The following is a 25,388-nucleotide window of genomic DNA, read 5'->3' on the forward strand; positions in this document are numbered from 1 at the left end:
TACCTGGAGAGGTTAGTTTCCCCTTAGGGAAGTAAAACCATAATATGCTGTGTCTTGACTTCAAATTGTTATGTAAACATTAAAAATTGATATTTAGCATATAAATATATATATGAAATATATAGAAATATTTTAAATTAAAAATCCAAAGTGACTAGACATAGCACAATATTTCTATTTGTGCTCAATTTTTAATGCCTGGGAAAACTTTAAACACTGGATATAAGCAGACAAAGATGAAACAGTTTATAGTAACTACTGAAAATGCAACACAAACTGGGAGGAAGTAAGGTTGATAGTAAAAACTTTAACATAGAAAGCTATACATCTCTACCTGTTGTCTATTCTAGTAGGCTTCCTTAATTTTTTAAATTATGGTATCTTCTGCTTTTTGGCAATTCGTTTATTATGTTAATTCTTTGCTCTTCTCTTGATTGTCTTACAACCCCCTCATTTGTCCTACAACTCAGAATTCTTTTCAGCAAGGATCTCAGCTCTTTCTCCTTAACCTCGCTCAACTCATATGTTCTTTTCTCCTACATTTCATTTGGGAAATGGTCCAATGAATGTTAATCATAGGACTAGGACAGAAATATTTGGTTTTAAATGATCTCATTAGCTCTCAGGCACAATGAAAGTTATATATGATGAAGGAAATAGATATCTACTTCATTTTCCCTTTTAAATCAAAATCCCACAAATGATTTTTTTTAAAAGAAATCTTCAAATAAGTGGTTTTACATATAAACACTAAAATGTGTTTGACTTAAGGTATGAAACAGTACAAAGAGCAGGGGAAGGGTATATCATTCTATTTTCTAGCCACCACCTAGTTCCACCCCCCTTATATGTATTGTCTCCCCATATGAAAATGTAAAGCCCTTAAGGGCTGTATTTTATATTTTTATCTCCACTGCCTAGCATTATGTCTGACATATAGGCAGCATATAATAAATGCCTTTTGACTCATTCCTTTCAAAGTGGTAAGTTAAAATTCATTTTAAGCTACCATGATACTCATTTACCTTTCTACAATGGAGGAAAATTGGATAATCCAAACAAATTGGCATTATTTTTTAAGAATACAGTATGTATGTTTTTTGTTGACATTAAAAACTGATTTTTATTGCATTAGTGGAAAACATGTGCTATTTTAAAAAGAATGTAGAAGACATATACTGAAAAACAGTTTTATTGATGCTTTTTTTCCCCCACATCTACAATACTTCAATTTCCATTCTATAACAAAGGAAATTATTAAAATGGTACTAAATTGCCACCTGCTGGACAAAGTAGAAAAGTTACATTTTTTGAAACTAGCAATGAAATTAATGCAAATATCTTTGTTATGGACTACTGCTAAAACGGATGGCTAGAAAGCAAGTTCTAACATAGTTTGAAATAGACAGTCATTTTCTTTCTGAAAGTTATTCGGTTTAAAATGTATTAAAATTGAAATTATTGTAAATTCAGAAGTATTATTTTCTTGCCAAACATTTTACAGTTTGTTGGTGCTAAATGAAACATGAAAGAGAAGAAGGAATTAGACAATTTTCAAACAGTTCAGCATTTAGCTGAGTTGACTCTCTGTATAAAGAGATCTTTCCCAGTCAGCCCATCCTCACCTGCACAAATCAGTACAGCTCCCACCTACATACTCAAAATTTCCACACACTCTTCTACCACATACCTGTCCTCAGCTGTAGTTTAATTAACTGAGAGCTAGTTTTAATAAAAGAGAGGAAACTTATTTGCTCAGTCTCTTGGAAGACAGACCCTACTAGTCATAGATCCAAAGGTTTATTTCCCAAATTACTTTACTGTATGCAAGGATGATGTACACTGTCACCTGCATTCTCAATTTTGCCAGAATACTGCTCTATTCTCTCATTCCTATGCATCTCCTTAGTTCCTCTGCAGTTTTTTCCATCTGTTGAATATTCCACTGCCACTGTCTTCTGTTTGCCTGAAGCTTGTTCACCTGACAGTGCAGGCGCTTTAAAATAGCACCATACCTTTTATTTTGTACCTATTTTGAAAAAGAGTACAATTTAATAAGATTTGTAATAAATAATAAATATGGATATAAAAAGTTTTCTACTTGGTAGCTTAAAATGAATTTTAACTTACCACTTTGAAAACTGTAGTCTTGACTAGTAATAGCATCTCTCATTTACATGGCACTTTAATGTCTGTGGGGCAGCTAGGTGGCACAGTGATTAGAGCCCCATGCCTGAAGTCAGGAAGACTCACTCATCTTCCTGAATTCAAATCTGGCCTCAAATGCTTCCTAATTGTGTCACCCTAGGTAAGTCACTTAGCCCTGTTTGCCTCAGTTTCCTCATGGGTGAAATGAGCTAAAGAAGAAATGGCAAACTTCTCTAACCACAGCTAACATTTATCTAACCTTCTCTACCTTTCAAAGCACCTGTACATCCATTAATGTTGTAGCTAAAAGAGCTGAATAGACCTTTTATGCAGCTATTCACAGAATTATATTCTTGAAAGAACCTGGATGATGCCTAGGCTGTTCCCTCCCTATGGAAAGGTCAATACCGTGTTTCCCCGATAATAAGACCTATCCCGAAAATAAGCCCTCCCCTTACTGTGTAAGATTCCTCTAAAATAAGCCCTCCCCCGAAAATAAGCCCTATTTAGATTGCTACTGTAGTGAAGGTGATCCCCTGCGCTACACGCTACATTACGGTACCCTCTGTATGCACCGTCCCCCCCGTGAAACGCATGCCACGCTCCAAGCTGCATCCAATCAGAGCTGCAGCAGTGAGCGCGTCATCATGTTCTTCCCCAGTGATTTGCTTATTGAATAAAGGTACATTTTTTTGTTCACATTTACCTGTTTATTAAAATTGCTGTCAATGTTCATTAAAATAAGCCCTCCCCTGAAAATAAGCCCTCTGGTGTTTTTCTGTCCAAAAAATTTAATAAGACAGTGTCTTATTATCAGGGAAACACGGTAGTAAAGCCAGACAGGTCAGAAAGAGGAGGATCTATTTGGTTTTTATAAGTAAATAATCATACCTTAAATAATACCAAATAAACCTCAAATTGGCAAATAATTATTGAGTATCTACTATGTGCAAGATATCATGCTAGGTACTTTGGAGAATTTAAAAGATATCACATAATCCCTCTTTACAAGGGCTTGCACTCTGACTGGGACATAAGATTAGACATGAAAAGATAATGGTAGAAGGCAATAGAGGCAATAAGTAATACTTTAGATTCCAGTGTTCATAAAAGTAATCTCTGAGGAGGCAGAATTTTATTTGAGCCTTGAAAATGGATAGGACTGAACCAGGTTGACAATGGACTGATTTGACTAAAGCATAGGCATAATTTCACCTGTCTACTTAGTAAACTCCGGTGGTTGTCTCTTAACCACCAGGATCACATATAAAATCCTCTGACATTTAAAGCTCTTCCAAAGCTAGCCCCTCCCCCTTTTCCAGTATTCTCACGCTTGACTCTCCGGACACCCTCTCTTGGCAATCTAGCTGTACCAGTCTTCTTTCTTTCCCTCACATACAACACTCCATCTCCTGTACTCATGCGTTTCCACTGGCTATCCTCCATACTTTGCATCTTCTCCTTACCAGCCTCCAACTTTTAGAGGCCCTGACTTCCTTTATGACTCATCTCAAGTGTTAATTTCTTTAGAAGGCCTTTCTTGGCTTGCCAGATATTAGTACCCTTCCCTCTAAGTTTCCCTTCCCTATTTCCTCTGTATTTATCTTGCATGTCATTTTGTATATGTTGACTCTCTCATTAAAACATAAGCTCCTGGATGGCAGGGACTGTTTTTATTTTTCCTTTGTATCTCAAGCACTTAGCAGCACCTGGCACATAATAGGACAGAGATAGGAACTAGAGCTGTGATTTCATTGGCATAAGAAATTTCCTTAGAAAAAGTGGGCCCTTTCTCTGTCATCTAGAACCTTAGAGAATTGCCGAGAACACAGAGAAGTTAAGCAAACTGTTTGCAGTCACACAGTCAGTTGCTATCCCCAGATCTTCCTGGATTTGATGCTAGCTCTCTACCCACCATGCCACACTGCTTCTGGCACACATTAAATAGTAAGTAAATATTAAGTAAATATAAAATAATGATTAAGTAAATATAAAATATGAAAAAAATTATTACAAGAGAAAATTTTAAGGGAAATACTAGTACTTGGGGAGATCAGGAAAGGCCTTATATAGGAGGTGACCCTATATATCACCTATGAAGGAAGAAAGGAATTCTAAGAGGCTGAGTTAACAAACCGGGGACAATCTGAACAAAGACAGGATAACTGTTATAAGCTTGGAAATAATTTCCCTTCCTGCTTTCTGTGGTCCAGCCAAATTGGCTTACTTGATGTTCCTCATACATATCATTCCAATTCCACTACAGTTGAAATGCTTATGCTATAAATTAATGGGCTTTATGGCTTAACATTGTAATTTATTCTGTTTCTCTATTTATAATCTCTACCCTTTAACTGGTAGGGATGAAATGTCCTTGATCATACAAGTTGCCTGGCTATAATCACTTAATCAACTTAATCATCCTAGTTAAGATATAGATAGCTGTATATACACATATGTAATACAAGCCTATATATATGTTTCTATGTATCAAAAGCTTATATGCTATATTTTACACAACATCTTACACAACATGAGACAAATCTTAACTTAATCTTCCTAGTTAACATACATGTATGCTTATTCACATATATTATGTATGTATGTATGTATGTATGTATGCATATTAGGATTAGGGGTAAACTCAAGTCACTATTCCACATTTCCACTGAATTCAAAGCCCCACACCAACATCCTATGGGAAGATATATAAGAAACACTGGATATAGTTTGTGTTTCAACAACTGTAAAGGCTAAAGGAGGGAGGATTAACACAGATAAAAAGAACACAAAAAGTAATAGAAAAAAAACCATAACAAGTATATTACAAGATAGCATAAATACCTGGGAGTATACCAGGAAGTACATGAACATAATTATAAAACACTTTTTGTACAAATAAAGTAAGATTTATATAGTCAAGAAATATTCATTGTTCATGGGTGGACAGAATCAATATAATAAAAATGACAATTCTAGGGGCAGCCAGGTGGCTCAGCGAGTAAGAGCACCGGCTCCAATGTTGGGACGACCTGGAGATCGAATCCAGGGCTCAGACACTCAGTACCACACCCAGAAATAACTGGCCGTGTAACCTTGAGCAAGTTACTTAACCCCGATTGCTTTAAAAAAAAAAAAATGACAATTCTACCTAATCTACTGATTTAGTGTCATCCCAATTAAATTACCAAGAAGTTATTTTATTGAGCTAGAAAAAATAATAACAAAATTCATTTGGAAGAACAAAAGGTCAAGAATATCAAAAGAATTAATGAAAAAAAATATAAAGGAAGAAGATTTAGCAGTACCAGACCTTAAACTGTATTATAAAGAAGTAATTATCAAAACTATCTGCTACTGGCTAAGAAACAGAAAGGTGAATCAGTGTAACAGAATAGACCTACGCTGCATAGTAGTAAATGATTGTAGAAATCTTTTATTCAATAAATATAGAGATATAAGTTTTTGGAATAAGAATTCACCATTTGGTAAAAAAAAATTGTTGGGAAAACTGGAAAACAGTTTGGCAGAAACTAGGTGTAGACCAGTATCTTACACCATTTACCAAGATAAAATCAAAATGGATACATGGCCTTGATATAATGGGAGATATCATAAGTAAATTAGAAAAACATAGAATCTATCAGACTTATGGATAGGAGAATTTATGAATTAACAAGAGATAGAGAACATTGTGAGATATAAAATGGATCATTTTAATTACATTAAAAAGCTTTTATACAAATAAAACCAATGTAGTCAAAGATTAGAAGGAAAACAAAAAAATGTGAAAAAAATTTTGTAGACAATTTCTTGGGTAAAGGTCTTATATATCAAATATATAGAGAACTTTATCAAATTTATAAGAATATGAGTCATTACCCAATTGATAAAAGGTCAAAGGATATTAATAGGCAGTTTAGGGATGAAAAAAATCAAAGCTATAATCATATGGAAAAATGCTCTAAATCAGAGTTTCTTAAATGGTTTCCCCTTGTGACCCCTTCACCACTTCTTAAACAGTTGCTCACAATCCTATATGGAGTTGTGATCTCTAAATCACTATTGATTAGAGAAATGCAAATTAAAACAACTTTAGGATATAATCTCACACTTATCAGATTGGCCAAAATGATAGAAGGGGAAAATGACAAATGTTGGAGAGGATGTAGAAAAATTGGGACACTAATACACTGTTGGTGGAACTGTGAAATGATCCAAACATTTTGAGAGCAATCTGAAATTATGTACCAAAAGTTACAAAGCTGTGTATATACTCCTTGATCTACCAATAGCACTATTAGGTCTATTTCCCAAGGTGATCAGAGAAAAAGCAAAAGAACCTAAAATATTTATAGCAGCTCTCTTTATGGTGGCAAAGAACTAGAAATTGAAGGGATGCCCAAATAAGTTTGATATATGATTGTGATAGAACACTACCGTGTTGTAAGAAATGACGAGCAGGCTGGTTTTAGAAAAATATGGAAAGCCTTGCATGAAATAATGAAGAGTGAAATAAGCAAGAGAACGTTGTATATAGTAGCATCAATATTGTTCAAAGAAGAACTGTGAACAACTAATCTATTCTAAATTACAAATAATTAAATGAGCTATAAAGGACCTATGAAGGAAGATGCTATCCACCTCCAGAGAAAGAACTGATAAATAGAAGTATGCATAGTATGATTTTACATACATACACAGAAAAGGGGTAAGGTGATGCTGTGATACAGTAAAGAAGAAAACAAAAACCACTGCCCTAAAAGTGTAGTACTAGTCTTGGTCTGTGACAAATTACCTGGGTGACCTTGTATAAGTCACAATGTCTCAGCCTCAGCTGCTTCTTCTTTAAAATGAGGAACTGATGAACTCTGAGGTTATTCCTCGTTCTAAAAATCTGTTATTTTATTATAATGAATTCAGGAGGTTTACAGAAGGTGGAATCAACAATTCTGGTCCCATAAATTACATCAAACAAGCTAGTGATAATAATTAAAATGTGTGTTTATCATTTTCACAGATTTCTAAGCAAAGAGTGGTTTCAAACAGCAGTTTTGCTTTCAAGGTTGTTGAAAATGTTAAATAATTATTCTCCACATGTTGTCTACTAATTCTATGGTATCTTTTGAAAGTATGCATTTACTACACATACTTGGGGTTAAAATTAAAAAGCCTAGTAGTGTAGGATAAATCATAGTCTGTTTTCAGAGACTTGAAGAGAAAAACTCAAGTCCCCTGATGTTAGTACTGGCTATTTAAAGGACATAACTGTTAAACAAATGAAAGAATAGGATTCTGGGGCTAGTGGGGAATTTGAAAGCTGATCTAATCTATTACACAAAAACATACCTAAACTTGGAATCATGATGATGATGTGGGAGGTACAGCTCACACTACAGGTATAGCCCTCTGAAATTTATGATTTTGTATCGTGTAGGTTAACATCAATAGCAGCTTCTTGAACTAAACAGGCAATGAAGGATGACAGGTAGAACCAACATACAGTGATATGATGCTCTAATCTAGCAAAAGTTTTTGCCCAAGCATGGTTTATAACTAGTTGACCTCAGTGATCTCAACTAAGTTTAAATTTAAATTCTTTTCTATTTTAAAGAGAGGCTTTAAATGTTCTTTTTTCTTAATTTTATCTTTATTTTCAGTTCCCTCTACTTGTTAAGAAAGCAAGAGATAGGATATTCATTCTACATATGAAATCATGCAAAATATATTCCCTTATTAGCTGTGGGCTTTAAACTTTATTTTACTAACTTATTTTATGTTGTTGTTGTTCACAACCTTATATTTACAACTCTGTAACACATCAGGAAATAATGGGAAAATAACTGTATTAAGAGTCAGGAGAACTGGGTACTAGTCCTGACTCAGTCAGTAAACATTTAATAAGCCAAGCATTGTGCTAAGCACTGGGATACAAAGAGAGGGAAAAGCCAGTGCCTACCCTTAAGAGCTCACAGTCTAATGGGGGGGGTGGTGATAGAGACAATAAGCAGATGTATATACATGCTCTAGCTACATACAAGGCAAATGGATATAATTAACAGAGGAAAGGCACTAGAATGAAGAAGTATTGGAAAAGGCTTCTAGCAGAAGATGGGATTTTAGCTAGGACATGAAGGAAGTCAGAGATAAGGAGGGAGAACATTCCCTTCTGTATAGGGGACAGAAGAAGCGCCAGGAGCTGAAAGATGGGATGTCTCATCTGTAGAATTGCCAGATCAGTGCCACTGAATTGAAAAGTATGGGAGTGGGGAAGATTTTGGAGTGTGTGTGTGTGTGTGTGTGTGTGTGTTTGAAGAATGGAAAGGTGGGGGCTTGTGGGTTTGATTATAAAGGTATGTAAAAGCCAAATAGAGGATTCTGTATTTAATCCTGGAGGTCATAGGAGCCTCTGGAATTTAGTGAGTATGGGAGTGACATAGTGGGCCTGGAGCTTCAGCAGGTGGACAGAGGATGGACTGGAATGGGGAGTGATTTGTGGCAGGCAAATCTGCTAGCAGCAGCCCTGTTACTTCTGAGCTGTGGATTAGAGACCAGAGGACTTTGGATCAAGCACTGTGTCTGGTGGTCCTGACTTGTGTGACTGTGGGGAGTCCTGTAAACTCCCTATATCCCAGTCTCTTCATCTGCAGAAGGAAGGGATTGGACGAGATGACATCTGAGGTCTCTCTCAGCTCCAGAGCTATGACACTATGAACATTTCTTTTTTTAAATGTAGATTAAAAATATCTATCCACAGGGTAGGGAAAGGATGATTTGGGATAGGAAAACTTCTGAAATGTGCAGTATGTAAATCTAAAAAATCATCATTATTTCTTCCTATCTCTACTTTTAGTAAAAAATATTTGATCCCCAATTTCTGTTTCCTGATTTTGGCTAGACCTGCGACTTCACTGTGGTAGGGAGCTCCAAGGGAGAAGCTCCACCTCCTCTATCAAGGCCAATCTATGGCTTCTCTACAACATAAAGAGTATCAAAATGACTTGGACATTGGGAGGTTAAAAGACTTGGTCTGTAGCCAATATTGAAAAGGTGGACCTTGAAACCAGGTCCTCCTGGAGCCAGCCAATGCCTGTTCTCCAGTTATTATGTCATACTACCTCTCCACTTTCTGAGTATACTTAGGATCTTCATATACTTTGTCTTAAATCATCTTGATAGTTTTCCCCCCATTGGGTAAAATAAGTATTATTTTCCAAATCCTTAGTCACTTTTGTACCTATCCTAAAAAGAATACATTTATCAAGTGCTTATGTTGTACAAAGTAGGTTAAATATACTCTCTTGAACTTTAGGAACTTAGAGTTAATGAATGTTTTCCAATTTCTCTAGTCCTTTTAAGCAGCAGAACTCAGAATTCTATACAATACAGGCAAAAATCCTTTGTACACAGCCTTTATCACAGATTTCTGTATGCTTGCTTTCCTCATCTATTAAAGTCTCTTTTAATGCCCAAACCATTTTTACCCCCAAATCCATGGTTTTGGCAAATTCTATTTTTACCTCCTGAAAATAATTTATTGATGTTTGTATGTTTGGCTTTTATTTTTTTTGTTTTCTTTTTTGTACTTTGCCTTCTTATTTGTTGTCTGAACCAGGTTTATCTAAATTGACTTTTCCCAAGATGTATCAAAAGAGACAGTTCATTTTTAATTGCTTGCTTCATATAGACCTAGATTAAAACATATTAAAATAATTGATTTAGCAAAAAATTATGCTAAATACAAATAACTCGAATTAGTTCTACCACAGCCACATTAATATAAGAAGCATAAAAATAAAGCTTGCAAAGTATAAAACATCTGAAAGCATTAAAAACTGAAATGCTTTCGTGCTGTAATCCAAGCAAAGGTGCAATACTCTCTAATACTAACACAATCTAAGGGCCTGGCTACAGGAGTACAGTACTGGAATAAATCTATAATTTACTCAAGGTAGCTACTCTCTCCACTTGAGCAGAACCAACACCTCTCAGGCTCAGGAGTCATTCTTCTATGGATTATGATAGTCCAAAGTATTGATCACCTAGTGCTCAAGTTTTTGTTCTTGAGCTTCCCTGAGCAATTTGCTGGGTCTTGAATGACAGACACATTGTATGTCACTGGACATATGATGTGACAAATCTGTACAGCTTGGTAAGACCTTCTGGACTTTGGGTTCCACTGTAAGCACCTCTACCTTCATTTCTGGATGTAACTGGCCCTTAACAGGTGCTTGTCAATTAACTGATTCAAGTACTTGGAGTCAATTCTATAATGAGGCATTTGAGTAGAAATACCATGAAGGCTAGAAATTCAAAAGGAGCAGAATTATAATAGCCTACATTAATGTGGTACTTTAAGGTTTAAAAAACTTTTTATGTACATTATCTTATTTGAGCTGCACAACAACTTTGTGAGTCATTATTCACCACTTTTTGCAAATGCGAAAACAAAGGCTCAGAGAGAAGAAATTATTTAGCCATGGTAAAACACTTGGGAAAAACACCTAGTAATTGTGTGAGGTGGATTCAAATTCCCATATTACCTGATTCCAGCACACAACAGACCCTTAATAAATGCTTCTTGTTGATTCCAAGTCCAATGTTCTTTCCACCATACCAGAAGAAGCAAAAGGTATGATGGGCAATACAAAATTATTTTAGCTTTGAAACATGCATCCTTTCAAGAAATATGCATGAAAAGGATACTTGTTAGCTGATAGTTTACTAAAATATATTCAGATATGAGAAAAATTAATGTCTTCAAGCTACTGTGATTATTATATTATATAATATGATACATAACACATTAAACATATTGAACTTTGTTTTTATAACTTAATCTTGCAGAATCTAATTTTTTAAGTTTTGCTTTTTCAACTCTAATATTATGGTAGTATTAACAGAGAAGTACTTTTAAATGTATTAAAGGTAGTAAAGCTAAAATTATAATGCAAAAGATATTCTTGACAAAACTGGCTGTTATAAGGCTTTGAAACAGTTCATTAATTTTCAGTGCAGGAAGTTATCTGCTGGAGTGATAAAAAATGAAAGTCTCAGATTCATCCACACTTCTGTCTAAAACTAAACATCGGTGCCACTGAAATAGATATGAACCTTTAAAATAGAAGATTTAACATCTAAGAATATTAATCTTGGCCAGAAAAGTAATTTTTATTTTTATTCTCAGTGAAATGTAAATTATACTCATGGGATACAGTGTAAGAGCATTCAGTTTGTACCTTGATAGTGTTCTAAATTAGATGCAATAAGTTAGAAACAATAATCTCTTTTAAATTAATACTTTTAAGATACATTATTTTCAGGTTTGCAAGTTTCACTGTAGATTTTTGTTTTTAATCTATTTTCTCTCTATTCTAAATTTCCTCCTATAACCGTCTGAACATGAATTGTCAGTAAGGTGTCTCTGTAGTAACATACTACCATAAAATTCAGTCCTACTTGAAGCTTTATATGCTCTATTAAAAAATATGATTATTCTTCCATTAAAGCCGACCATGTCTCCTTGTGGCATGGAGATGTCCTTGGGATTTCCAAAGACTGGGTTAGTAGAACACAAGTCTTGTCTGTTCCTTCTAAGCTGTATAGTCTTAGATATGGACCAGGTAACAAACTGTAACTCTGGTGTCTAGGTGCCTGCCTTACTAAGTTCAGAAAGACTCAAAAACAAAAAGTTGAACAAGAAGTGATGAACTTTTAAGAAAGAATTTCAAAAATCACTTATTCTGCTGGGTAACCCTTTACCATTTCTGGCTTGATCCAGACCCCCAAACTGCTATTATATCTTTTACTGGGGGACTAGTAATCATATCTACTAACATTTCTGGAAATGAAGTGTCAGTCAACAAGCATTTATTAAGTGTTTACTATGTGCCAGGAGCTTAATAGTTCTGGAGATACAAAGAAAGGTAAAAACATATTTCCTGCCCTCAAGGAATTCAGCCTCTAATAAAGGAGAAAACATGCAAATAACTCTGTACATACTTGATAGATAAAGTGTAAATAGTCAGTGGTCTTAGAGTGATGGCTCTGACCACTAACAGAAGTAAGACTGAAGCTAAGTCTTGAAGGAATCCAAGGAAGCCAGGATGTAAAAATGAAGAATCATGGGGAGAAGCCAGCAAAAAGACAGAGTCAGGAGATAAAGTGTCATGTGTGAGGAACAGAAAGAAGGCAACTGTGACCCGATTGTAAAATACATGGAGGAGAGCGGTGTAGGAAAACTGGAAAAGCAGGAAAGAACCAAAGTGCGAGGGACTTTAAAACCCAAACTAATAATTTAATATTTGATCCTGGAGGTAAAAGGGAGCCTGGCATTTAGGGTCAGATTTGTGCTTCTGGAAGATCATTCTGGCAGCTCAGTGAGGAGGGACTTGAGGCAGGGAGAACAGAACTAGTAATAGTCTGGGAGTGAAGATGAGAGCCTGCATCAGGGTGGCAGCAGTATGAATAGGGAGAGAGGAAAGGACACAAGAGATGGAGTGGAGGTAAAAATGATAATATCTTGGGAAGAAAAACTTGGTTTAGAATCCTGTCAAGGACAAATTTGAGAAAGAAGGCTGAATGCAAGTTAGGCATTATGGGATTGGCTTCTCAAGCTCTCAACTAAAGACCTAAAATAAATATCATTAGTTTCGATTCTTTTCGATTATTTACTAAGGTATAGCATTGATGAAGGACTCATACTGATGAAAAAACAAGTCCTTTTAGTTCTGAAAATATAACAACCACTTGTCTTCTCATAAACATAAATTTGAAATCACAGGATAGTCTTTTCAGGAGTCTAGAAATGGGTAATATTTACAATGAGCAGTGTTAATGAATGAGTCCAACTATGCCAGTTCCCACCTGCTCCTGGCCTCAGAGGCTTCATTATTTGCCTAATCCCTCTCAGAGATTTTCCTTTTTGAAATGTGCCCATTTTCCCTTTGCTTTCTTTGCTGGGCTTCCCTCGGTGTCTTAAACTTTTGTTTCCCCTTAATATTCCAGAACCCATCATGCCTAATGTTCTACCTCAAACTACAACAAGCTTACAAAATAGGTCTTGAAGCATCAATGGGAATAAAAGTAGGTTGCTACAAAACTTATTTTTTAAGCAAAACACATCAAATTTGGTTTGGAGACACACTTATGTGAAAAGGAAGCCAGAAAGGATCAGAGATTTAGGACTAGATGGGAACTTAGAGGTCACTAAATTCAACCTTGTAATTTATCAAACTGAGTTGCAGTGGAATTAAGTGACCTGACCAAAGGTAATAAGTGGTATAATCACAATTCAAATCCTATCTCTGAGGGGATGTCTCATACTATATGACTATGTCTTAGGGTGAAAAACTTGGTTTAGAATCCTGTCTGGGCCAAATTTGAAAAAGAAGGCTGAATGCATGTAAAGTATTATGGGATTGGCTTCTCTAGCTCTCAACTAAAGGCCTAAAAGAAATATCATCAGTTTGGATTCTTTTCCCTAGACATTTTTGATCAAAGAAGCCGTGTTTCCGTTGGACATTTGGCATTTTCTTAGCCTAGTGCTGATCAGATGATGTCCATATATTATTTATTTACTAAGCTATAGCATTGATGAAGGACATATACTGATGAACACTGTCTACTCTAGGGTTCCTCCCAGTTCTAACAGGCCATTAACCATCTCCACTATTCTGTGGTAAGAGAGCAGCTGGATGAATCCTCAAACCACAGCTTAAAGAGATGATGGTAGTAAAAATTAGCAGTGCCAGCACACCTTTTTTTTTGTTTTTTGGAGGGCAGTTGGGGTTAAGTGACTTTGCCCAAGGTCATACGGCTAGTTTTTTTGTGTTAAATGTCTGAGGACGGATTTGAACTCAGGTGCTCCTGACTCCAGGGCTGGTACTCTATTCACTGCGCCACCTAGCTGCACCGCCAGCACACCTTTTGTGGTGATGTTTTGTGAGCCTCTGAAAAGTAGGGTTCCCTGGTCACATTTCAAAAATACAACAAATGAATTTAGATTAAAAAATTTTTTTTTAAATCTTGGATTACTGACTCCTCTGCCTTCACTAGAATGGAAAACTGACAATTAACTGAATTAAAATTTTGTGATATAGAACTGAGATATTTGTTTTTTGAGGGGGAAAGGCAAAGCAATTAGGGTTAAGTGACTTGCCCAAGGTCACATAGCTAGTAAGTGTCAAGTGTCTGAGGCCGCATTTGAATGCAGGTCCTCCTGACATCATGGTTGGTTCTCTATTCACTGTACCACCGAGCTGCCCCTAGAACTGAGATTTTAAAAAATTAACTCAAATAACTAAAACTTACCTCTATTTCTTTTATCAATTTTTCATGCACCTTTTTTTCTTCCTCAAGCAAATTAGTTTTTGTGGAGATAGATGCCTTTACAGTTACAATTTTATCTTTTAGATTCATAATTTCTTCCTATATATAAAAATGAAAGTACATGGGTGAATAGAAGATAGATACTAGTACATAAAATTCAAGACAGTTATCATTGTGATTGAAAAAAAAAACATATTACCTGGAAGCTGTTAAACACCATTTAAATATTTCTATTCTACACAACTAAAATTAGAAACTTAGTCAAAACCCCATAGATTCTGAAACAGAATCAAGAATCAAATGGAAATAAGATACAAAGATAAGTGGTAGTCATGGTGGCTATTGCCCAGCAACAGCACTAGAAATGATTGACATCCTAAATTTTGTAGCTCCAAGTTTTCAAAGAAGAGCAGGACAAAGAAGAAGTCAGCTTAAGGTATAATCATTAATTCACATTATTTCCATATCAGCATTAGGCATTCTAAATTGATTTGAGTTGGTTTGGATCTATCAGTCTGGAACCAAGTGCTTGAGCACTTCTTTGAATCACAGTGTTTAACCACAAATGGATTAATTGCTCACAGGATTTTTTTCCTATATATTTTTATAAATCTAATTTTATTTCATTTTTAGTTATGCCTCCAAACATTTGGCACTGTTGTCACTCATTTCAAATACTTCATAAAGCTGAAAAGGATTACGAAAGCCACCTGAAAAGCTTATGAATCTAGTTAAAACAGAGTTTAACAAGTAGGCCTACTGCTTAATTTTGAGTCAACACTCCCTTACCAGCTAATATATTATATAGCCCTTGCAAAAAAAAAATAATAAAAAGAATGAGCTCTAAAAAATAATATTTCAAACCTGTGCTTGTTTTATCATGTTTCCTTCTGGATTTTGGAGATCATGGATCAGTTCCTTTTTCTTTGTCATTAATTTTTCAATTCGTTCTTTTTTCTGATGGAGTTCAATCATAAATGGCCATTTATTTTCTGCCTCAGCAATACCTTCTTTATATATCCTTATTTTCTCATCATATGCATTATTTCTTATAAGGCATTCTTCAAACTCTTCTTGTGCTGTTTCTATGGAAAATTTGAGCTTTACATTTTCTGCATGTAAGAATTTGATTTGAGCCTCTAGGCTTTCACAGTGAAGCTTGGTTTTTTCTATTTCACTTTCTTGTTGATAAATGTGCTTTTCTGTTTCTTTGGTCTCTGCTATGACAGATACTATTTGTTTCTCAAACTCACAGACTTCATTCTGTAACATAGTTCAACATTATCATTATTAATTCATGATGTTCAACATCAGAGGAAAGTCATTGTTTTGATGCATAATACATGCAGGAAAATCACTTAACTAATCTGAAAAATATGTATTTCTTAGATTTAGAAAAACTGATGTACAGGAAAATGAAAAATACAATGAAACATGAGTGATTTTTAAAAATTTCTTACAGAACTTGGACCTCTATTTTCTACAGTTTTCACTCATTTCTGTTATATGGCTTTTATTAGTTGGTCCTAACATTTTATTTTGGTCATATGTTTAAAAATGTGTTAATAGGGGTGGCTGGGTGGCACAGTAAATAGAGCACTAGCCCTGGAATCAGGAGGACCTGAATTCAAATCTAGACTCAGATACGTAACACTTGCTAGCCATGTGACCTTGGGCAAGTCACTTACACTCAATTGCCCTGCCTTCCCCCCTCCAAAAAAAAAGTTGTTTAAAAATGTAATAGGCATAACTCTGTGGAATAATAGAAATAATACAAAGAGCTTTTGTGTGTGTTGGTAAAGTGGAAAGAGCTCTGGATTATGTACCTAAAGACTTAGAGTCTAGTCCTAACCAAGAGACCTTGGAGAAGATGTTTTAACCCCTGAATTTCATTTTTCTCATATGTAGAACATGTCTACTTACTTATACAGTCTACTTTGTAGAGTTGTTGTTAGGATCAAACAAGATAAATATCTGAAAGTGACTTTAAGAATGAAACATTTTTATTGTTATATGATAGAAAAATCTAGTCCTTAAACAAAATATATGTTGTCATACTGATATCAATGTCATCATATCATAGCTGATACCTTGATATTAATACCTGAACCCATAATTATGCTAAGAAAGGAAAAATATCACTTGCTAAGGAATAATTTCAATGACTTGAGGGTCATATCCAAGCATATGAATTGTTGTTGATTCAGACATGTCCAACTCTTCCTGACCCCATTTGGGGTTTTCTTGGCAAAGATACTAGAGTGGTCTGCCATTTCCTTCTCCAGTTCATTCTGCAGATGAGGAATTGAGGCAAACAGGGTTAAGTGACTTGCCAGGGTCACACAGCTAGTAAATGTCTAAGGACAGATTAGAGTTCATGAAGATGAGGTCTTCTTAACTCCAGGACTAGCATGGTACCTACTGTACCACCTAGCTGTCCCAATTTATGAATTAGGAAGTCTATACACATGCCTCAGCTACTCCAATTTAGACAGTTAATAAGAGCAGCTAAGTCTCAGCACATGTTGAAAAAATGAAAACTATGGGCTTTATATATATTCATGGTATTTTTCATTATTATTGTTGTTATTGGAAGTGGTGATGGTGGTGGCAACATATTTTCAAGTTAAAATCTGATTCCTAAAGAACTTTCTGCTAAAGTCTTCCTCCAATGACTTCACATGATATAGAACTGATCTTGAGTTCATGAGGAATGTGAAATTCTGGTGAAATTCTGGCTCCGAAAGGTCCCATCAGATTGGAAAGTCTTGGGTCCAGGGTTCCAAGAACAGCCTATGTGTCTGTTCTCCAAAGATTAGCCTATTCTAAATTCAGAAAAACTAATAACTATAAAGTTCGCCACCCTGTAATAAGTTTTGGAAGGCCACAACAGATTATGAAATCTTGGAAGGATTATAATCTGTGGTCATGGAATCTTAGATTTAGAGCTGGAAGGGGGCTCTATCTCTCTCATTCTGTGAATAAGGAGAGAGAGGCCAATTGAGAGGATTTGATCTGCTAAGATTATACAAGTTATTAGGTACAGAGTCAGGATTCAAAGTCTTTCTGTTACACCAAACTACCATGCTGAAGGAATAAAAATCAATTATGAAATCATAATGAAGAAGCATCTTTAAAACCCAAACTTCACAATAGTCTGTTCCTTAGGTTTGTTGTTATTGTTTTTGACCATAATAAGAGGTCAAATGAGGCTAACTTGAATGAGGCTTAGATACAGAACTCTAGAAGGTAGCAGCAATATACAGGGTAACTCATTTTAAACAGCAAAAATCTGAGTTTGCTACAAATCTTATGTGGTAACTTGAAAACAGAAATTTTAGTGGTAGCTACAGCTAAAAATTAAATTAAAATCTTTCTGTATAAAGAATTTTAAAGGCCTTCCTCTTTGTATATTTGTCTTTTTAGCTATGCCCATGAATTGTTAATCATCTTCAGTGCTTTCTTAACAATCAACCAGTCAACAAGTATTTATTAAGCATCTACTGTGTACCAGGAACTGTGTTAAGTATTAGGAATACAAATACAAAGAATGAAATTACACCTATTCACAATGCATTTAGGAAGGAGACAAGTACATATAAAAACATGTATCATAAATATAAGTTTACATACATACTCACAAAGTAATTAATACAGGGTGCTATGGGAAGGAGGGCAATAGCATCTGGGGGAATCAGTAAGAATCAGGAAAGGCTTTATTCAGGATCCAGAGCTGTGTCTTAAAGGAAAAGATAGAGATTATAAGGTAGAGGTAAGGAGGAAATGCATTCCAGACAAGGGAGAGATCAGTACAACAAGTATGAAGATAAAAATATGGAGTGTTGTGAGTGAGGAACAGAGAGTCAATCTGGCTGAACTGCAGAGTATGAGGGGAGGGATAGGGTACAATGAAGTTGGAAAGATAGATTGGGGCCAAGTGTGTAGTGCTTTAAAAGCAAAACCAAGGAGTTTATATTTTATCTTAGAATCAATGGGAACTCACTAGAGTTGTTGGAGTCACATGTCAGATCTGCATGTAAAGAAAAATACTTTGGCAGCAATGTGTAGAACAGACTAGAATCATGAGTGACTTGATCCTGGAAAAACAATTGAGGCTACTGCAAGAGTCTGCAAGAAGGGATGAGGGCCTAAACTAAGGTAGTAGGTATATGAAGAGAGAAAACAGATCAAATTTGAGAGATGTTGTGAACGTAGAAATGGCACAATTTGGCAACTGACTGGGTATGTGGGTGAGGGAGAATTGGAAGTCAAGAATAAGGACAAAATAACAAACCAGAGACCGGGAAGAATGGTGGTGACTTTGTTAGAAATAAGGAAGTGTGAAGAGGAGAGGAGTAGGGAGAAAGATAAGGATTTCGGTTTTAGAGAAACAGTATTAAGTTTAAGGGACAGTTAGGTGGCACAGTGGATAGAGCGCCCGGCCTGGAATCAGGAAGACTCATCTTTATGAGACACTTGTCAGACACTTAATAACTGTGTGACCCTGGGCAAGTCACTTAACCCTGCTCACCTCAGTTCCTCATCTGTAAAATGAGCTGGAGAGGGAAATGGCCACTCCAGTATCTTTGCCAAGAAAACCCCAAGTTAGGTCATGAAGAGTAGGAAATAACTGAAAACAACTGGAGACAACAACAATAATTGCGTTTAAGAGGGACTAAATGAAGCTTAGGAGAGAGAACTGGGCTAAATATATAGATCCAGGAATGATATGCATAAAGATGATATTTAAACCCATGGACACTGATAGGGCTACTTAGAAAAAGAAGAGAGAAAAGATAAGAGAACTCAGGATCGAACTTTGGGAAACACCAACAGTTAGGGGGTTTGATATGGATGATGACCCAGGAAAGAAGACTGAAAGGGAGTAACCATCTAGATAGAAGGCAAGCCAGCATAGCAGAGAGGTGTCACAAAAATCTGGAGAGGAAAGACCGTCTAGAAGGAGAGGCTATCAACAGTGTCAAATGAAGCACTCAAGTCAAGAAGGATGAGTACTGAGAAAAGTCTTCAGTCTTGGGGATAAAAATAGCACTGGTAATTTTGGAGAAAGGAGTTTCAGTTGAGTTATTAAGGCCAAACTACAGCCAGACTGTACAGTACTGAGGAAGCAAAGGCAGGGAGTATAGATAATTGTTCCGTGTCCAAAGATGAAGGAAAGCCATCAGGCTCCATCCAGGTTAAGAGTCACTAGTGGTCCACAATTTTGAAAATACTGAATTAAAAGCTGTCAGCTGAGTTAAGCATTTTAGGAAAACACAAAGATTTCATACACGCACACACATACACAAGTGTGAACCCTATTTAGAATTTAAATAGCATTGTAACATTCCCAAAGCATTAACATACATCCTCTGAACTCTAGGAACTAGATAATATTATGGTCATTTTACATATGAGGAAACTGAGGCACAGAACGATAAAGAGGTCGGTCACACAGCTAGTGAATGTCTGATGGAGGGATCAAACTCAGGTCTTTCTGATCTAAGTCTTCCACTCTAGTCACTGTGCCAATTAGCTGCTTCAGTGGCTGCTTTTATACAACCCTCGAATATTTTGAATTAATTTTATGCACAGAATGACACATTTTCCACATGATTAGAATGTTCATATAAATATAATTTAGGTATAACTGAATGGTTGAAAAAGCATCCTAAAAAATGAAATGTCATATCACCTTTAATCATTTCTCTTATATTAATGCAGAAGTTTTAAATACATTTAATATTTTATTAAAGGTATAATGAATGAAATTACCTGTAATTGGAACAGAATTTTTTTGCTTTTCTCTATTTCAGATGTTTGGGATTGCTGTTGCTCTACAACTTCCTTTACAACATCAGAAAACGAAGAATCGTTTTTCTCAGTCATATCTGGAGAGAAGAATTAGCTTTATTTTGAAATTAGGGATTAAAATACAAATGGTAAAATAAGATAAATGATAAATGAGACAAATGATAAAATGAGATGGCACAGGACCTGGCTCATAGTAAGCATTATATAAATGTTAACCACTATTAAATGTGCTAAGGAATTGCATTTACTTTCTACTAAGCTCCTAAGTTTCTTTTTCATCATAAGGACATGAGATTTAGGACCAGTAAGTTTCCTTTCTGTGAATATAGCTGAACCCCAAAGAAATTATAAGAGACTCAAAAAACCGGAACTCTCCACATGGATTTCTGGTGCAATTCCACCTGTTTCTTTATTGAAAATAATGTTATTTTCCTATTTTTTGTCAGACCACTTCTAAATGTATTATAATGACAGTAATATAATAATGCCACATTATAATTAAGGTTAATGTATCTTCATTATATATACATGTTTTAACATGCACATTTATTTTCTAAACACTACACAGTTCTCCTCTTGGCCAGATTTAACATCCTCTCCTCTATTCTACTTTGATGTTGCTTCTGACACAAATATCCCATGTCCTAAGACCATTTCTTGCAGCTGGCACTGTCCTGGTCCTCCCATGACTGTTCCTTTGCTATGTTCTCTTCTCTCTCCTTCCCATTCCCTCTTGGTTTGGCACAGAGGAGATTTCAGCCTGCTTAATCTTTTTCTTCTGCCTCTACAGTATCCTATTTCACCTCCTCTGGCTTATCTGCTCCCTCTTAATTAACTGGTTTGCCAATTCTCGATGGATATTCCTTAAATTTTCTCTATTTTAACCTACTGTGTACTTTTGAAGCTCATCCTAATTTTCAAATATCCTCCAAGATATTTCCATTTTACCTCAAGTTCAGTAGTTTTAAAATAGCATTTTGGTCTTTGCTATAAAATCCACTTATCTCTGTGGAGCAAGTAGCGAGATAAAAAAGGTAGACAGCCTAGAATTGTTCTATCCCCAGACGCATGCACATATATCGATACTAGATAAATCACTCAGGAAATGAAGAGGAAATTCTGTTTTTACTGACCCACTGACTCATTGCTTGGCACATTAGCACTTAAGAATCTTATCAGTCACAGGCTTATACCCCCCTTTACCACTTCAATAAACTGAAAAATTAAACTTAAAATTAAATATAAAACACAAGGAATCCCTTCAGAAAATGGAATGGGAGAGGGGTTGGACTGAAGGGCATAGATTAGATTTTCTGTATCTGCACATGTGGCCTAATAAGTTGGTTATATCCACTAACTAAAAGTACTGAACTCATAGGAAACATAAGAAAACAGCCATAAAATAAACAGATATTTAAAGAAGTGGTACCTCTTTAAACTGCACAAATTAAGGAAAATATTTGAATTATAACTGCACAAATGAAGGCAAAACCATTATTAAACATGAAAGTATCTTCTCAAGACATCGACTACATGTTAAATGTCTGTCCTCTTTCATCCAACACCTCTAAAATCTGATGTGGAAAAAGAATATATAAGAAAAAGAAAGCTAAAGGGAAGGAGACCCCCTGAATCAAGAGATTTACTAGGATTTTGGAAAGACTGAGACAAATGTCTATGAAGCCATCAGAATTACAAAATCATAGCATTTTCCATGTGGAAGAGGCTGTAGGAATCCCCTAGTCCAGTCCTTCACAATCATCTCTTAAGTTATCTTTATGCAGAAAATGTAGGTTATGTTAGCATCCCACCATCACAGAGAAGTTAGAGCTGCATATTCCTCTTTTCCTTTTAACCTCACTCCAAGACTAATCTCTGCTGTGAAGGACAGCATTCACTCTTTTCACCCGATTATTACATACTCCTTTTACTTTTGTGCAAATAAATAATTTGTAGTTTATTTGTTCAGGTGTTTGCAGCAGCGCAGTGTTAATGAAGCCAAGACCACAAAATCTCCTACGGGACAGTTGGATTCATGTGGCAATAGGCTATGTCTCCAATCATAAAATGAATGAATCATCTATGCTGGTGGTTCTTAACTTTTCTTGGGTCGCTGATCCTTTTGGCAGTTTGGCAAAGCCTCTGGATTTTTCTGAATTCAGAATAAATGCATAATATAAAATACATAGAATTACAAATGAAATCTATTCAACTTAAATTCATCTATATATTATATGTATATGTATATATATGTGTGTGTATGTATATATATGTGTATATATATATATATATAAAGCAAGTCCATGGATCCTAGTTTAGAACATCTGATAGATCAAAGTTAAAAAATGAGGAAACGGTGGCTCAGAGAGGTCAAGTGATTCCCTAAGGTTGTAAAGGGAATAATTAAGATTCAAAATAAAATTCTGACTCCAAATTCAGTGTTCCTCCCACTGTGTTGCACTTATCTCCAAGTTTCTTGACCTCTGCTCTTACATTTTTTCACTTCATATTTAAACTGAATTGTAAACCACTGAAGGTCACAGACTGGCTCTTTTGAGTCCTGCACAGTGTGCAAATAGGCTGCTTCCCAATATCTTCTCTCATGGAAGAGAAAGCTTAAGAAAACAGGATGATAACATGAAAGATAGGTTCAAACAAATCGGTGGTACATTCACCCTGGATAAATACATGCACAAAGACATAGCTGTTGAGAAAACAATCAGACTTATTCCAATCAGTCCCTACAATCTTCTTGTTGTAGTAGTTGTTTGTTCTTCGTTCGTGGAGGGGATTGTGACATCAGCAAGGTGATGCCATGACTTGTAAGTGAATTGGATTTAAGTGAGGCAGGGCTGTGCAAAGTCAGCAGCCCCTACAAGCTACGAAAGAATGAAGAAGAAATCAAAAGGTTTAAAAAAAAAAAAGAAATACTGCCATCTGTTGTTAAGACCTTGGAATTCCACATGTTAACAAAAAATCCTGAAGGGATCCAATGGTGTTGACGCATGCAGGGATTTTTAAAAAGTACTATATTTATTATAGTAGACAATAGATAACATATATATTGATATATGTGTATATATCAATAAATAAATAAAATAAATATAATGTCTTACACACACACACACACACACACACACACACACACACCTTTTGGGTCTAGACCTGCGCTTTCACTAATAAAAGAAACTCCCAGTGAAAAAACTTCTACTTATTAAGAGCCATACCTACTTAGCAATTTATAATATAAGCATGACTTGAGTTGCTTGAGCAACTGAGAAGTTAAACAAGGTCACGCAGCCAATGTGTCAGAGCTAGGGCTTGAACCCCAAGTCTTTCTTCCCTTGAGGCTGGGCATTACTCCATTCTTCCTCTCATATTAATACATGTACATGTTGTGATATTAGTATACATATTGCTGCTTACTAAATGTGTGTAGAAACTGATGTAATAAAATATAAATTAATTGAAGACACAACTAGCTTCATTGCAGCTTTTTTCATTAAGTATTTTCTCAATAATTATTGCAATTTCAGTCATTCTCACTATTTTGGGGAGGGGGGAATACAATATTTTAACATTAACAGGGAGGGACCTCACACTCAAAAAAAGTAGAGAACTGCTGCTCCATCTTGTCAGCAGCCATATTTCCCTACATGCTTTTTTTCACCCTACCATGCCCTAAGTTGTCTTGATGTTTTAACTCTAAAATAAGGAAACATGTTGACTTGCTTGTCTGCTCTTTCAGTTCTAGCTTTAATGTCCTTTATTATTTGAGGTCTTTCCTTAATCCTTCTGTAAGTAATCTTTCCCTCATGTGATCTCACAGTACTTTATACTCTTATTTATAAGATTATAAATATTTTGTGGCCTAGAATTCTTGTCTTTACATCCCCAGTGTCCTCAGGCTGCACTGCACAAAGTAGGTGCTTAAAAATCTTTGTTGAATAAATCAATTAAATGCACAATTTTCACTTGACTGTGAAATTGGTTCCTTTGAATCTAAGATTTCAAAACTAAAGCTGATGCTGGAAGGGAAGGGGGATGGTATGGTAAGTAGAGATTACTTAATGGAATAGAGGAATTTTTAATTATTTTGAAACATGCCCAGCAAGAACTTGTAAGTAAACCTTCATAAATAGGTATGGAATAACTCAGTTTAAGGAAAAGTTGAGGCAGTCATAGATATAAAGGCCTGATAGACTCAAAGAGGGCTCTGAGATCATAACCAAAAGGTGGACAATATTTAGCAGAAAGGACTACTGATCTTCTGAGGTACATATATTTAAGAGAAGTTATGTCATCATTGGCATTTTCTCCATTGTGAAGGGAGAGGATATGTAAATAGTATATAAGAATATCTCTTTCCCATGACAGCTTTGCTGTTTTGAAATATTCCTTTTCTGTTTTCTCTACTGCCTGGTTTAGAAAGGAAAGGAAAATTAATTTCTACCTTTGACTATAAAACACTGGTACTTTTCACACTTGCTTTGTAAACTAATATCTCTTTGCTCTGTGTGAAAGCACATTTCAGCAGGGGACAGTCCCTGTACCTTGTGTTTATTGGCACAGTTAGAAGATATCTCATCCTGATTTCTTAATCAGTATATGAAGTAATGGAAATGGGAACCTTAGTGATCATCTATCTGACAGAGGCCCTGGAGTATCCCCCTGTAATGAGGAATAGATGAACTCTAAGATTCCTTCTATTACTAGGCTTTTGTCTTTTTCCTATTCATCAGCTAATAAGAGGCATAAGACCATTCCTAACTACTACGTATTCTAAACTGCAGCAGAATCTCTGAATATCAACATTTTCTCCCTCTCATTCTTTTGAAGGGTCTTTAGCCCTTGTCATCTATGTACCAAGAAAGAAAAAAAAAATTACTCCTTGTGTCATTTCCACCTAAAGATGAAGACTCCATTCCTTTTTGTTTGTTTTTAATTTTTAGTACATGTTATTTTTATTTCTTCTCAATTACATGTAAACAAAAAATTTTAATATTTGTTTTTTAAAATTTTGAGTTCCAAGTTCTCACTCTCCCTTCCCTCTTCCCACCTTGAGGAAGCAAGCAATTTAATATAGGTTATACATG

General features: G+C 35.5%; 1 protein-coding gene across 1 annotated transcript; it reads right to left on the minus strand.

The window, feature by feature from the left end:
• Nucleotides 1–1,879: 1,879 nt before the first annotated feature.
• On the minus strand, nucleotides 1,880–20,367 carry CCDC122 (coiled-coil domain containing 122). Its single transcript, XM_069068832.1, has 4 exons — nucleotides 20,254–20,367; nucleotides 15,343–15,741; nucleotides 14,461–14,577; nucleotides 1,880–2,029 (listed from the first exon to the last, which is right to left on the minus strand). Exons 1-4 carry the CDS (start codon nucleotides 20,365–20,367, stop codon nucleotides 1,880–1,882), a joined length of 780 nt encoding a protein of 259 aa, XP_068924933.1.
• Between the last annotated feature and the right edge of the window lie 5,021 nt (nucleotides 20,368–25,388).

Source organism: Petaurus breviceps, unplaced genomic scaffold (assembly GCF_028583685.1).
Source record: "Petaurus breviceps papuanus isolate PSGF00001 unplaced genomic scaffold, PetGlider_PUasm1.0 90769, whole genome shotgun sequence".
NCBI lineage: Eukaryota > Metazoa > Chordata > Mammalia > Diprotodontia > Petauridae > Petaurus > Petaurus breviceps.

Bases quoted from the DNA above. Each gene is read 5' to 3' on its own strand.
- CCDC122 (XM_069068832.1), bottom strand. From the start codon at position 20,367: ATGACTGAGAAAAACGATTCTTCGTTTTCTGATGTTGTAAAGGAAGTT. The intron at 14,578-15,342 runs GTTTGAAATATT...TTTTATATATAG, and splicing joins ACATGATAAAACAAGCACAG to GAAGAAATTATGAATCTAAA. The intron at 2,030-14,460 runs GTAAGTTTTAGT...TTTTCAAAATAG, and splicing joins AATTGATAAAAGAAATAGAG to GTACAAAATAAAAGGTATGG.